The following is a 16,168-nucleotide window of genomic DNA, read 5'->3' on the forward strand; positions in this document are numbered from 1 at the left end:
ATTTAGTGGTCAGGCTGGAGGGTGAGTGCTTAATGAGAGTAGTTAGACTATTGGCTATCATGGAGGAAGTAAGAGTATGAAGAATCTCCAAGGCTGGGCTTTTCTCTTGCTGTAACAGCTATCTTACTCTTCAGCATTGCTAGGCTTGTGTGGCTCATGCAGGACTTGTTTTTTCCTTTTTGCAGATGAGCACCGACTACACAGTGGCAAGCTGTGTCTGATTATCCTGACATGCATAGCAGAGGTAGGTTTCTTGTGTGACACTGTTCAGCAGATGGTGCGTTACAGGGCTCTATCTGCATGCACATCCCCTGCCTCCTGTTGACCAGGAGCTAAAGATCCGCAGTGGTACCGAGTAGTGAGGACCTCAAGCACTTAACGTTTTGCTAATAAACCTGATGCAGTACTGTTAAAATTGACTTGAAACTTGAAAATTGGATCATCCTATTTGGGTTAGTCAACTCCCAGGGATGAAGAGAGAAAAGAGTGAACCTAAGCCTTTTCTCTCTTAGCTGTTGAGTGACCTTGTGGTGTGGCTTTTAGATGAGTAACATGCTAATGGCTTTCAGCTCTGTGCTGTTCATGGTAAACATGGGCCATGCCATATCCCTCCTGCCTAAGAAGGATACGAGTCTGAAAGAAAGCCGTGTGGTTGTAGGTTCCTACAAGCAAGACAAGTAGCAAATCTGGTAGTAGGGTGAGAAAGCAGTATCGCAGAGCTATATCAGCAGTCCTGGCTGAATGTGGTCCTGTCTCATGGGAAGTATGTACTAATGGCTTTGACATGTCCTGAATGGTGACTGAGTTTGCATGGCATTTGCATTTTGCTTGCTTGCAAGTAAAGACCTTTTATTCTTAACAAAGAATCAAAAAAGCAGCGATGTTGATAGCCAGTGTAAGGATTCTGACATAATGTTTCTTCAGGATGCAGTCTGAAAGCTAATCATCTGCATTTCAAATATTTATAATTAAATGTTTTTGGCACTTGAGTTCTTCAGGTGAATGCATAAGTAATACAAGATAAAAAATTCTGTTTCTATATAGCAGGGACATGTTTTGGTTCTGGTATTAAAGGGAGGGTATATTTATTACCCAACCTGGCTGTGCATTATCTGGAGGAATCACTTTGTTTTAGAGCTGGTCTTGGAATCAGCTTTCTCTGAGGGGTGGGACAGCTGATAAACCTGCGTGCTAGTGCTGCAGTAACTTCTGGCATGATGGGCCCATCAAAATGCCAATATAAATCTTTGTCCACACAGTCACAGGAACTTGTGTGCTGGAGAACCACCTCATGCGTTATACAGCAGTTGTTAAAATCTTGACACTGTGGTGTGTGCAGTCCAGAGTTCGGATGAGCAAAGGAGGAGAATGGAAAAGAAATTGCTAACAAAACAAGCAGTAGCACAGACTTAACTAAAAGTGGAATTGGGATCAGGAGGGGTTTACTTTTGTGTGACTGGAGACATGGGTGGGGACAAGAGGAGGTGACAGGTGGCTTTCTAACCTTATAGCTGTATGTTGGGAGTTTTACACTGAAACACATGTGATTTGAGAGGCAAGTGGAAGGTGTTGGGCACTTGGTTGGCTATTCATATGTCCTCCCTTTTCTTGATCTTTTCAATAGGATCAGTATGCTAATGCTTTTCTCCATGATGACAACATGAATTTTCGAGTAAACCTACACAGGATGGTGAGTCTCTTCCTCCAGATGGTCTGTTTTCTCTTTGGGATGAGAACACAGAGGATTTGAGTCCCTGTATGTTGAAAACTGTGTCACAGCAATCTAACCTAGATTGCAAGGCATGTGGAAGTACTGTGAGAAATGCAGTAGTTGGGGAATGATTTTGAAATCGCTCTCAGAATGTCTCACTCTTTCAAAGAACAAAGAGCTGGTTGCCCTGTCAGTGAATTCAGAGGCCTGTGTAGCTGGGGAGGAGCTGTGTGTTACGAAGTATCTGAGGAAATCAGTGGCAGAGAGAATGTTCTGCCTTAATCTTCAGCATTAGCTCTCGTGATATATTAATAGCCAGCTGGAGTTACAGTGAGTGCTCTAATTTGGCTTATGCTTCATCCTGGGTGGGGTGACTCACCTTCAAGGAGAAAAGTATTTTTTCCAGAGCTTTTTTCCTATAGGTATCTGTGGAGGAAGTGTCCTTACCTGGCTCGTGAAGCTCTGTAGTTGCAAGTAACTTGAACGGTTATCCTAACTTGATGCATTCTGTCTTTGTGGTACTGGCAAGTTCCACCTTATCTGACAGTGAAGCAGCACTTGAAAGTGTCACTAGTCCAGGACAGAAACAAACATCTTACTTTATAGTGAACATACTGCAAGGATGCTAGTCATTCCCATTTAACAACAAACTTGCCATTCAATTAGCCTTTCTGGTCTGTTACAATAAAGACCAAAGCCATTTAATACTGCACATGCTGTTAAGACTGCAGATCAGACTTCTGGGTCAGGAGCAAATCAGTATGTTAACCAAGGGAGAGGAGTTGCTGTGTGATTTTATTTGTTTGTTTGTTTTTGTTCCTTCTCCCCGCCCCCCCCCCCCCCGCCATATAACAGTGCCCTCCAGTTACACAGCTTAGAGAAACAAAAATCCAGTGGTCAGCATGCTGAAAAGCAGGCACAATTTTGCTCCAGCCACAGCCTTTAGGATTAATATAGGTGAGATAGCAGTTGGAGAAAAAGACAAAGGGAAGCCTGTGCTGATGGTACTATTTGCATGAAAAATACAGTAATACACAGAATGTCACTTCAGGCTTCTACTGACTTCTTTTCATCTTTGTGTGTTTGAAGCCAATGAGACATAGGAAGAAAGCAGCAGACAAGAACCTGCCCTGTCGCCCGCTGGTGTGTGCGGTGCTTGGTGAGTATTGTTTGAGTACGTGTGTGCTTGTGGTTCCTCGAGCATCTTTTGTTCTGCAATAGAAATATGAGATTTGTGGATTAAGGGGAGGGGTGGATGGGCTTAAAAGGAGGGCAGTTACGTACTAAAGATACTTCCAGCAATGGACTGTCCATCTCTGTACCTGGCTGCCTCATAGAGAAATTAAATCCAAGATTGCTGCTCTGTGGCAAGAAATCCTATATACGTTTACAGTAAGTTTTGCAGAAGCCTGTTGGCCTCCTTTTACCTGAATAAGTAACAATAGGGAGAGCAGTTGATAAATAAATTCAGAGTTTTAGGTAAGTGTAGTAACAGTTGGTCACAAGTACTTTCTAGATGATATAATGAGGGCAAACCTACAGAAAGGACAGATATTTGTTGGGGGGAGGTGTTTTCTGGGCATTTAGCCTTTTCTGAGCAAAAAAATCAATAGGAACATCAGCAGCTAGGGTTGGTTTTGCATGTGGATATGGAGGCTCAGTTGAAAGCTTTTCACGCAGTGTATGATTAGATTCTGACATTCATTGCTGTGGAGGCCAAAAGCATAAATGGGTGCAGAATTGGATGGAGCCTGGATCCCTGAATGACTCTTAAGTCTGATGATATGGAAGCAGTCTCAGACTCCAGCATTTTCAAACAGGTGATTGTTGAAGCCAAGACACAACAGCTGCGTGAAGAATCTTTCTAGACTTACCATTTTTTTATGTACTCTTTCCCTAGACTGTTTTTAGTCACCGTTGAGTCATATTGATGGGCTATTAGTGCCCTAGGAGGTTACATCTCACAATTGTTACCACTAGCATGGGTTAAGCATTTTATGCTGAAGTTGCGTTGGGCAGAGCACACACACACATTCGGTTAGTGTTTATTAGCTGAACCATAGTAACTTACCTCTTTCAGTTGTATTTCTGTACTCTTTGCCTCTTATCCTCACACTGGGAGCCCTTAAATGTTAAAGACGTTCTCCCTTCCCACCCCCCCCACCCCCCCCAAATGAGCTTTAAGCAGAAGCTTAGTCTGTGTTGAGATCAGACTAGGTTTACTTGCTTCAGAATCTATTTTAGGGAAAAACAGGTGTTCTCTACAATGTCTTATCTCTAAACATCTAGGTTGTGCGTTTGTGTGTTGTTTCTGGTAAGAATGATTTTCTAAAATGTGCTTCTCAATGGAATTTTCCATTAGTGACAAGGCTTGAAATATGAGAGCAATTCTAAGCATCAGAATTCATGGTGTATTCTTTATTTGACTAATAGTGGGGCAAAGCATATGGGGAAGCAGTGCCTCAAAGCAAATTACATTGCATGCCCTCAGTTTCCAGTAGGTTTTTTTTTAATTCCAGAGGATGTCTAATTCTCTTTAAAATAACAACAAAAAAAAGGGGGAAACTTCTCTCATCTAAGCAGGACTATTGTCTGGTAGAGGTAGGTAGGTGGGGTAGTTTGTCTTCCTCACTGCTGTCTACTAGAAGTTAACCATAGCTAGCTCAGTACTTACTTTATCGTTTTCTTTTCTGTCAGATTTGATGGTGGAGTTCATTGTAACACACATGATGAAAGAATTTCCTATGGATCTCTATGTGTAAGTGTCTGTGGGGTGACTCGTGATTTCGTTTGAAGTTTGAATTTGGGTGGAATTCTAGTCATAGAGCAATCTTCTAGCTGAAATAACACTTTGTGGCTGGTGGGGAGCAGGATGGCTTTTCATGAACCCTTCCAGCAACTTTTTCTACTTCTAAAATGCTCTGTGTGCCAGAAAATTGAAAGTGAAATGAATTTCCACCTTTCAGACCGATTTCCTAATCTACTTGATCAAATACAAAGAGCTTTTCAGTCTGAAAGAAGTTTCATAATACACCGTTATCGCAAGAATCCTACTTCCAGAAGCTGAATCTTGGTCTAGAAACTGAAAAAGCAGTTTTGAAAAACCAAGGACAACTGACGTGAGGCCTGGAAGGCAGTGTGGAGTGTGGGAGAGAGGTTTAAGCCTGAAATAGCCTGCTAGGCAGCAAGGAGTAAAACTTAGCAATATGGAAAAGGAGAGAAGAGGACAGGGCTACACATGAGCACTCCATGTGTCCCAGGAGGCCCCTAGAATGCTTTGTTCTGCTTTAGCCTGGAGGACAGAAACAGGATTTAGGCAGATCATTGGCTTTGCTCTGACTGTTTGTACAATGTTGAATTTTCCCAAGGCTTGAACAGCACTATATTCTGTAGAAGAGATAAAGATACATAGGCTGTTTTCCCTTAAGGTAACTTTTCAGCATGTTCTGATTTTGTCCAAATAACCCTGCAACTACAGTGCCTTTGCAAGGGTTGTACAGTTCAATTATGAGTTTGAGAGAAATGTTTTTTTTAATGACTATTACAGAATTAGTTGTAGTTGGGTACAGTGCATCGGAATTTCACAAGAAAGGTGTGAAATGCTTGGGCTAAATAGTAAGGTCACATCTAGAAACCCCGTGAGAGTAAAAATAATGATCAGTAGCAATCATCAGTGGACATCTGTATCCATTCATTTTGGCATGTTTGTGCAGTCCTTTCACTACACTCCTGTCTGAAACCATCCCATAGCAGACGCAGTTATTGCAGACAAAGTGGGTGTTCTGTGAACGCACAAATAGTGTTACACTTCTCTGCAATACATTTAAAAGGTGACAGTATGAAGCTGCTCAAGGGAGGGCATGCTAATTTTTAAAAGAGACATCCCGGTTGCTTTCACCAAGGGTGTTTTTTGTCCATTATGTGTATTATGAATCATCAGCACAAAGCTAAAAAACAAAGACACCCCCCACCAGGATGGATAACTTCATAGCTAAAGCAGTTTCGTAACTAAAGCAGAGTGGCTTGGGAGTCTCTAGGCTGGTAGATGGTGCTCTGGCTCTTTAGGCAGGGGTACTAGGACTGTTATGTCCCTCCTCATCCCTTTTCTTCCATGCCTTGATTTCACCCAGAAAGCTGTATGCTACTGTATACAACCACAAGGTTTCAATGCTGAGATATGTCTGCAGAGTATTTTGCATTAACAGCTATTGTAATTATAAAGAAGAGTTTTAGCCATTGCCAGATTCTCTCTGGTCAGCGCCTTAAATAGTTTTTTTTGTAGAGGCCAATTTGAGTCTTACAGCCAAGCAAATAGGTGGGTGGAAAGGTACTGGGCATTGTCTGGTACCAGAAACATCAGAAATAGCAGGTCTCTCCCCAGAGCAATTGCTGTTCGTGATCCGAGGGCAGCTGTCTGTATCCTAGCTGGTTTGCTTCCTTTTCTTGGTTGAAATTATGAGAATCCAATTTAAAATACAGCACTTATAATAGCTGAGCATCATATTAAATGGTTTTACCTTTATTTGTCTAAAGTTAAAGTCCTTGCCCCATCGCGGTATTTTTGGGATCATCTAAGGGTCTGAAAAGAATAATGTATACCTTCTGCATATTATTTCTTAAGGCTTTTTAAAGCCTTATTTTGAACTCTTCACCCCATTTTTAATAACTTCCATGCAGATTTTTTAAATTTGATTTCTCTGTGTTTGTCTGATATGTAGTGTCTTTCAGTAATGTCTTTTCAGAGAGATGTTGATATTAACGAGGTAATGTGTTTTTGAGAAATAAGGATTTGGGGAGAACGGAATTTTTCCTTTTTGAAGTCTTCCTTCTGTTTTTTCTAAATGTCAATAACTAAAAATAGCTTGGTCTAACAAATTCAAATTTGTATATATTTTCTGTCTTGTCCTTAATGATAGTTAGTGCTAGAGAATTTACTCATTATATTGTATATTTAGTTCTGATGTTATTTGTGAAGAATGTTTGTGCACCTAAGAGTTTGCATGAACACTAGATGCTATAGAGACCTACAGGATTCGGAGACTTCACAAGTATACTAGCTCTATGTTGGGGGATTTCAGAGCTTTTAGGTGTATTGCTTGATCATTCCAAAGCTCATACTTAAATTATTTGTTTAAGGAGACTGGAAAATTTGATAGAAATCTTTCTTTTTTTATATAATTAAACTGCATGCCTCAGTCAAACTGAAAATCCTGCAGTTTGTTTGACTCTGTCATTTCCTTTAGCCTCATCATTTGGGCCAAAGAAACTGAAAAGCTCCATTGTGTCCAGATTTTACAAAATTGGAGCACAGTATCTCATACATATGGAGCCTGCAAGTTAAGTAACTCCTTTTGTAGAGCTTATGAGGTCCTCAGGTAAGGGCAGCAAAGAGTGGAAAGTATTAATTAAATATAAACAACAAACTTGCATCTGTAGCGGGTCCAATCATGTTGAGCTAAAACTAGCATACAGGCCCCTTTCTCTCATCTCGTCTGCTTCTTTCTGGTGGGTGTTGCTTCCCTTTAGGAGCCCAAAACCATTAGCCCCATCCTCCTCTGATAGGCTTTGAGTTTGTCTATTTCCCCGCTGCTGATTTCAGAGACATTTCCAGGTTTGACGTAGAATTGCTGGGAAATGCAATATAATTAATCCTTTGCCCTCTCTTCCAGACGGTGCATTCAGATTGTGCACAAGCTGCTGTGCTACCAGAAGAAATGCAGAGTGAGGCTTCATTACACCTGGAGGGAGCTCTGGTCAGGTACTTTGCATCCGCAGAGACAGTCAAATATGAAAAGCCCAGAGTGGGTGGCTGTTTGGTGGCCATGACTGCTTGCTCCATTGCTACGGGGTTAAACAGCAGGCAGCATTTCTGTTAAAGCATTTTTATTTTGCTCCTTAGTTGCTACATGCAAACTACCTCTTTTGGAAAGCCAGGTCATTATCATAATGGTAGCTAATTTACTTTCTTGTCTGGCCGTGATCGCCATGGTATCCAAGTGTCTTTGTTTTTATGTTTCATTACCTGAGTCCCTCTTCACCTGATTGGAGAAATGGAGTAATGTTTTATGCAGTAGTGTTTCTCTCTCAGATATTTGTGAGTAGAAAGAAGGTAGGCTTTTGGGTAAAGGGAGGTGGACCTTACTTTCCTTTTTACTGTAAGAGATGTATACACGTAGAACAGTGTGTGCAGCTCCTTCTGAAGAGAGCAACCTAGAAATGTCAGTGGGAGGGAAGAGAGGCTTTTAACTCTGACCTTTGCATTGATGGCAGATAGTCTGGTTCATGCCACTGGTATCCCAAGACAGATAAGTATAATGGGGTTTGACTTGTTTCTCATAATCTAGCGGACGTAGCTTTGTAGGACTGTTTTATGATGCCATCATTGTGTGGGAGGTCTGAGGAAGGGGGTAGCAGAATGGATGATGAGACCTAACAGGCTGCTTTCGTGGATATGGTGTGTGCTTCCATTCTTATCTTGCAAGCAGTGAAGTAGCTCAGCTAGGAAAGTACAGTTAATCCCCTAGCTGTTGTGGCTTAAACAAGAGGTTTATGAAAATTCAAGGGAACGTGGCCCTAATTGTGTATTCCTGGAGCTGTGCTTGAGACCTAGGATCAGCAGCTTGGCTGGTGTAATGCAATTCTCATCAGAAATTTGAGAGAGGATGACTTTTGAAAAAGGCGGTGATGAGTGGTTTGTGAAGCTGTTCTCAATTAACACTGAGTACTTCCCGTCAGTAGCTTTGCACAGCTGAGTGTAGGTACAGAGAAATGAACCAACAACCTGAGTCACCTTCAGTTACTAAATTTTCGCCTTGTGTGACATGTGGCCCATTCAGACTTTCTAAATTATTCCTGTAGAAGGTGAAGTGGGTGCCCCTAATTAAGGGATTAGCGATTTCTTTTCGGTTGTTTTCTTCAGAACAGAGCCCCTAGAGGCATGGCTGCAGTGCAGTGCCATTCAGGAGAAGAGCATGTACAATGTGGACGCCTGTTGTGAACAGAAATTGCATCTGACAATGTGTGTGGTATCTTCTTGGCAGTTACCAGTGAACTGGATCCATTCCTATTTGGCCAGGCTGAGCTGGGTCTTTCCTACACACTGGCCGTATGGAAGCCTCAAATAGAATGCCTTCTGCTTGAAGGTACTGTTCCACACTTCAGAGAGCACACTCTTAGGCATCTTTCAATTCTTAACTTTCCCTATTTTAGGGGGAAAAATAAAAATCCTTGCTACACACAGAGATTCAGTATCTTGGGATATTCTTGTTAGCTGTCTCTTATCAGCTGGTGTTTGTATAGTGCTTTGGAAACGTAAAGTGCCTCAGAAATGTTAAGTACTGCACATGCTTCAAAAACAAAGCAGTAAAGTAAAAAGAACTCAGATTGGTCAGGTTTCTGTAAAGGATCTGAAATGTCTGCACACCTGATGTAGCTGAAGACCTCCATGCTTACTATAGATTTCTGTGTGTTTAGGGAGATCCTCTCATGCAGGAGTAAATTGCAATAAGAATGTTTCAAACTCTTTCTTACAGGATGTTGAGGTGAACAGAGAGATTCTTCAGTAGCTGCTAGGTGATTCATACAGGCTGGAAAGACCCTGGGTTGAATGGTACGTGCACCTGTAAAAGGGCACATCCTGGCTGCTCCATGTGTGTACTTCTAGAGTGCTATATGTGGCAGACTAAATGCTAATTGCCAGCCCTGTCTTGAGATATATTTCATAATTAACTCTTATCCCTGTCAAGACTGCTCTTTGATTACCCACAATGCTGCTGCCTTTGATGTGAAAGAATGGCTATTTTTCTGGTCTTAATCCATCTGACAGATGATTCCAAACCGGAGCACAGGGACTTCAGAATTAATTTCTATTCTTTATGTGAGCATATTCCCCTTTGGGCTTTTATTTTGGATTGAAGAATTAGTTATCACAGCTGGATGAACAGCTAAGAGGGAGCAGCTATTCACTGTAAGGTCTGAGATCTCAGGTTGCCCCATCAGGTGTGCTTTACAGAAGGTCTTCAAGCCCACACTTGTCTTCTTGAATGACAAGGTGTGTGATAACTGAAGCAATGCCCCTGTTGTGCAGCGTGGGTAATAGCAGTGGAAGCTCCCCAACAGAGCTGAGTGGAACAAAGAAGCTGGAGGGAATTGGTGTAAGGAAGTATTGAAAGAAGGGGAGAGCATTCTATGTGGCACATAAAAGGAGGAGAGTTGTTTGAGGCAGAAAATTGCGTGGGAGAAGAAGACAAAGGCAATACTGTGGGGTAGGTAGTCAGTATAGGGTGCAGAGGAACTGAGATAAAGGTTGTAGGTGGAAGCAGTAGCAATGTATGGAGCCTTCTGTTCACTTGCTGATTCTAATGTCAGTTAGTCTCGAATTAAGGAAAGCTCATTCGTGTGTCATCTGATGGATAGATGCTCTTCCTTTGTGGGTGCTTTGTCTTCAGTATGGAAGGCCAGCAGCACTTTGAGAAAGTTTCTGCATTTCCTTTTTTGATTTTAAGTTGCAATGATTGTAGAGAAAAGCAGTGGAGCCAGGTGTTTGGCATCTCTCAGGACATATATCAGGCTGTTTGTGCAGTCTGTAATACTTTATAGTTTTTTGGATACATCACTATGTGGCACATTGCTTACATATGATCTTACTTCTGTTGGACTTCCTTTCTCAACATCTAAGCTTGAGGAAGAGCAATACTGTTATTGAGTCTTTGGCTGTGATCCAGCCTTAGCTTCCCTATTAGATGAATTCTTCCATATTAAGTCGAGGGGCCAGGACTATGGCACTCAATACAGTATACTTCTCTGGCTGTGCTGAGCAGATGACCAAGAATGTTTAGCTGACAGAAAATGATGCAGGGTTTTGAGAGCTGGAAGCAGGACTGACAGAAAGGAAGATCTGTAGGTGGCAAAAGTAGTATATATAAGGTGGCTCTAGCTACAAGTAGTGTGAAAATAAATAGCAGATCACTAGTGGAGCTAGATTCTGGAATATCCTAAAAAGAGTGCTGGAGAGCGAAAAGCAATTGTAATTTGATTAGCCTATGAAAGTGATTACTAAGTGCAGTTACTGATAGGTGGACCGGACATTCAGATCCAGAGATGCCTGTTGATCTTGGTTCCTCTTTAATAGACCTTTTAAGCAGCTTATTAGCTTCAGTTCAATCATCTGTGATTAGTATGTGGCTCTTCCTTCTGAGCACTGAAGAAAATCAAGTTTTTCTTCCGTGACAGTGTACCATTACTGGTGACTAGCCTGGAAATTTCGCCAAGGTCGGAAACTGTGAGTGGATATGATTGTGTTGACCTGTTCCCTTACAGACATTTTGGCCAATTAGAAATCTCCTGGACTGTTATGCCAGGTACCTTATACTTTTCAAACACTTACTTATTGAATGTCAAGTGTAAGGTACTTTATAGAGCTGATAAGGAAACTTTACTTGGTAACAACCAGTTCCCCGCTCTCAGAAATAGCACGTTATGCCCAATGTTTTTCTTAAGTTCTGCTCCTTGTCATATGAAAATGAGGTTGATTTTGCTGATCGTAAAGGCGGGGTTTGGGTTTTAATTGTTGAACTCTAACTAGTTTATACAGCACTTGAGTGATGGAAGGTGCTATATATGTTGTTGTTGTCAAGCATGTATAAGCTATGCCAAAAGAGTTTTCATGAGTCATTTTAAGCTTTTCATATAAAAAGACCTCATTTCTTCAACTCCTCCCACCTCAAAATTAGTAATGCTCAAGCAATTCACTCTGAGCTTAGGGGTTGCAGGTAACTTCTTGCAGTTGCTATGGTTTGCTTTAAGCAAAAGCCATGTTTAAAGAAACAGAAAAGCAATTCTAATATAGACTTATAATAGCAAGAGTAGATAATAAAAAAAAAATCTTAAATATAATAATAAATAATGTGAAATAGCTATTTATTAGGGCAATTGAATGCAAAGTAGGATTAAAAATGAGCTTTGCCATTCGTAAGCATTGAAGATCAGTTTCCAAATTATTGTAACATAAGGGCTACAGTTTCTTATCTTGTACCTTAATTTGATAGATGCTGAATGCACTGTTAAAATGAAGGTGCTTCAAATGTGTAACACTATCAAGAAGTTAATTTTTCTCCATTTTTATTTTAGGATTATCAAAGCAGGCTTTTGCAATGCTACTGGACAAAATAAACTTATTTCCTTTTTGTAGATTCCTTAGATCTTTTTGTCAGTTTCTGTATTTATAACATGAAGATAATACTGCTTTCACAATCTTTTTGGATGAATACTAAAGAGGTGAAAGGTTCCTCTGTGGAACATTTTAAAATAAAGAAGCAGTATTTTTGGGGGGAGAAAAAAACCCCACTTTCAGTATGTATAACACACTTGCCCTTACACAGTGCATGTTTAAGGTGGTAGTGTTTAGTCACTTGTACTTTGCTTTGTTATTTCTGTGGCTGAAATATTGATTACTGATAGTATTTGTTACCTACGGCATTTCTGGTTCTCCAGCTGTTGATCAGGTCTGCTTCAGCCCTCTGATTTGTGCTGCTGAACAGATTGGAAATCAGGTGATGTTGTGTCTCCCCTTTATCTCTAATCTCGCTGTCGCTGTCACATTCTGCAGCAGCTACCTGGCAAGGGCAGCTCGTCTTCTTGCAGCTTTTGTGGAGGCAGGATTCGTATACTGGTGTACCAGACAGTCTAGTTCACTGGTAAAATGCCTGATCACTAGGTGCTATGAGAGTTTGAAAGACTATAGAGCTGCTTGGCCAGTTAGCAAATGACTTAAAGATTTTAGGGAAAAGAATTAAAGACCTAAAATTTGACCTTCTTGCAAACTCACAGAATGTCTTATGTGGCTTTTGAAAATGCTACCAAGGTTCAAGATCCAACAAGCACTGTCTTCTGCATGCTTCTGAAGTCTTAAGAGTTCAGAGGAAGCAGTCGTGGTCCAGCTGATGGTATAGATAAGGCTGCTGTGGTAATTTCTCTGCAATGAAGAATTCTGTAATACAGTAACAAAGAAAGAAATGTCTTTAAGCTGTGAAGGACGTTGCAAGCATAAGGGAACGGTCTCTTCAGCACAGCGTCTTCAAAGGTAACTAATAAAGGTCGTGTAGGGATAGGGTAGAAGGAACAGGAGCTTGTGTGTTAAGTGTAATGTGCTTTCATAAAATGAAATCTGGGGTGAGTACAAAGAAGGTCTGTTTGTCTCTGTTAAAGGGTTCTACTTGAACTTAACTGTTTTGGGAAGAAAAAGAAGTCATTATCTGAGACTTGACCTTACAAATACCTTCCAGCAGAAATGCTTTCTGACTTCACTGCACTGCTTGTAAACTGTAAAGAGAACTATAGAACAAATGCTAGAGTTTTAACACCTTTGTAGGTCAACATACTCTACCTAATGCAGGTTTTACCTGGTGTTTACCCTCTCATTTCTCCATGCCTTTTGATAGTGTGAGGCTGGCCCAACTTTTCAAAGCTGCACATTGGAATCTCCACATGACTGAGAGCTCCCGGCCATGTGCCATATGCCATGCTGGAGATTCGGGGTCTCATGAGTCATTTGAGTACAAGGTGATGCTGGCTTTTTAAAGAGAGTGCCACCTCACTGAGGAATGAGGCTGGAAGTGGGAAGGATGGGCTCCCTCTACAATTCCCAGTGGTAGTTCAGTGGGAGCACCAGGAACTGAGGGAGGAAGAGGCAAGAACAGTGTCCAGGCTGGTTAAAGGTGAGCTGCTGAGCAACTGCAATGGGAGTGGGAGTTCTCAGTTCATGGGGTGGGTAGGTCTTCGGAGCCAGAGGGGATCTCGACCTGGGAGGATGGAGAGCCTGAGATGAATTGGAGGTGATAGTGGAGGAATAGGAGGCCCTGAGTATAGGAGGGACTAGGTGGGATGAAGTCTCGGGGTAGAGGGTTAGGGAGGCTGGGAGGTGTTACCGGATAGAAACTTTGGGTTAGAAATCGTTGCATGATCTGGAAAGGGAGCTATTCAGCATTTTTAACTCTCAGGGATGGGACTAAATATCCTTTTCCTGTTCTCTTATTTGAATGCTTTCCTGGGATCATTCTTCTGTGTGGGAAACTGAGGAATGAGAGCTAGCGTCTAGCTTAGGTGTGTATCCTGGGTATTTTTTTTTTTCCCCAGTGCTTCTTAATGTATTGTATGCTTGAAAGAGGAAGCGATGTTTTCTTCTCAGAATGACGTTTTGACTGTTTCAGCCATGCTTATGACTTCTTTTTGTGCCAAGAAGGACGTGGACAGGACTTCACAGGTCTCATATTAGCACCCTGAGGGCAGAGATGCGTAGCCCTAGGATTGCAAAGAACAGCGAGGTCCTTTAGTATTCCAACGAACTGGGTCATTAAGTTGAAGTTTTGGAATTAGTGTTTATTTCTAAGTGGCTCAGTAAATCAGTATTAAAACTGTGATTAACTTGCATTTTATGCAATGTCCTTGTCTACTTGAGGCAACTTACCTCACCTTTACTTGTAGATAGGAGATCGGCAAGCTTTATCTCTGTTCCTTATCGCTGAAATTGAAAGAAAATAGATAATATTGGCCAGCTGTTTAGTAGGAAGCCCAACAGGTTCACAAGCACTTGTGCTTGTTGACTCTAGTGAAGTTTGAGGAGGTGGAATAGTTCTGAAAATCTATTGCAAAGAATATAGTTTCTCACACAAACTAAAGGATGTAACTGTTATGTGCCATGGAATAGGTAGTGGGTGTTGGCAGCCTTTAGAGTTGCCTGTTTTCTTTACTTATAGGAATGCTGGTGCTTGGTTGGACATGTGGTACTGTGTTGGCACAAGTTTGGTACAGGAGTGCAACTGTTAGTCCTGTTAGCTATTTCAGTAAATTTAGGAAAGGATTGAAATTGGAAGATAGTTTTAGAAAATAAATTTTGTAGTTGTGATGTGTGTTGTGGGTTGATATTCATTGATTTATGTAATTTGTACTTCTGGTAACACTCTATGTTGCCCCAAAGAAAACCCCACTCCCATCTTACAAAGCTCACTTACAGGCAGAAGACATGTGAAGTTCAGAAGGAAGACTGCAAATGTCTGCTTGTAGTTTTCCGCTGCCATTCTCAAGTGGTGGTCCAATTTCATGTTAACCTTTCCACATTACCTCCTTCAACCAAAGCTAAAACACTTTTGCGGTAAGAGCACACAGCCATTTGGTGAAATGTACTGGTATAAATCTCCTAAAGAAGATAGTGTAAGAAATGCAAAAACTCAGTGGCTTTCTTGTAAAAGAGGATGTTCTAAATTCCCTGCATGTGGCATTTTTAGGAAGCATCTGCTTTTACTGAAATCCTTCTGAGTGTTCTATTACTTAATTCTAGTTACCTTCACTTTACTTTAACGTATTTTAATACTGATGATAAAGAGTTTGGCCTCGGTTGCCAACAGAGAGAAAAAGAATAATACAAGATTTGTGGCTGTTACTGATCACCTGATAAGATCAGGATGGGAATTCGTCATCAACAGAGCCTTGCTCAGATGAGCACAAAGGGAATTTAGTCATTTAGGTGGACAGAAGTCTAGTAACCTTTTGGTCATCCTGCCTCAGCCTGGCAGGTCTCATCTGGGTATGTTGCTCTGTCCTGCAAATTACTTTTTAAATAAAGCTAGCTAACGCTGGAGAATTTGATTCTGAATCCCTAACAGTTTGCGGATCATGGTGACCTAGTGGAGACAGTGTGATAATTTCTCCTGGGAAACAGTCCCATTGATGACAGAAGTGTTACAGCCAGAGCTGTTCACAGCCATTTCTTTTGTCTGCACGGAGGGGTTCCAGCATTCAGAATACAGTGATTTATCCCTGTCCCCTTTTTGTTTTCAAGAAGCAGCACTCCTGGGTCCTTTACTTTGCTGTCTTCACAATGTTTCTGCTCTTTCTCCAGATGGTCCTCCTTTTCTGTTTTAAAACCCTATGCAAAAATGTGCAACGTTAACTCCCAAGACTACTATTTAATTAAACAGTGTGAACCTGCACTGTTAGAATAGAATTGAGCTCAATGCTTCCCTTTCCTCTAAGGAAGAATGAAGCTTGTGGGTGTGAGCTTTTTTATTTTTTATTTTTAAGAAGAAAGCATATTGTTCATCTGAGCTTTAGCTGAAGTTGGAAAATTTGGTTTCTTTCTTACTGCTTCCTGGATTGCTATCAAGCAGCATTGCTCTGGCATCAGCAATCAGCATTTCCATTAAGCTTGCAATTTTCACACCGTTGGCTGCGGTTAGGTGGGAACAGTGAGTACCAGGGATGGGGACTATATAAAGAAAGTAAAGGATTGGAAGTGAAGTGACCTACTCGAGTGATCCTGGGAGCGATGGTTATGCCAGCATGTGCTCCAGCCCCTCTGGCAAGCTGTTGTTTCTCATTAAGAATACAGGCTCCTTTCATGCTTATACCCTGTGAGAGTCATGGGGAGAAGAGGGAACAGCTGTAGAGTGCTGAGATGCTGGT

General features: G+C 41.4%; 1 protein-coding gene across 3 annotated transcripts in view; it reads left to right on the top strand.

The window, feature by feature from the left end:
• The window catches only part of ARMH3 (armadillo like helical domain containing 3), a 130,414-nt gene that overhangs the window by 34,964 nt on the left and 79,282 nt on the right, over positions 1-16,168 (top strand). For all 3 annotated transcript variants that reach the window (XM_076338886.1, XM_076338885.1, XM_076338887.1), the window contains exons 16-20: positions 186-244; positions 1,625-1,690; positions 2,801-2,870; positions 4,409-4,469; positions 7,381-7,469. In XM_076338886.1, coding sequence (XP_076195001.1) covers positions 186-244; positions 1,625-1,690; positions 2,801-2,870; positions 4,409-4,469; positions 7,381-7,469 — 345 coding nt within the window. The remainder of the gene's footprint in view (positions 1-185; positions 245-1,624; positions 1,691-2,800; positions 2,871-4,408; positions 4,470-7,380; positions 7,470-16,168) is intronic.

Source organism: Aptenodytes patagonicus, chromosome 5 (assembly GCF_965638725.1).
Source record: "Aptenodytes patagonicus chromosome 5, bAptPat1.pri.cur, whole genome shotgun sequence".
In the NCBI taxonomy this organism is placed as follows: Eukaryota; Metazoa; Chordata; class Aves; order Sphenisciformes; family Spheniscidae; genus Aptenodytes; species Aptenodytes patagonicus.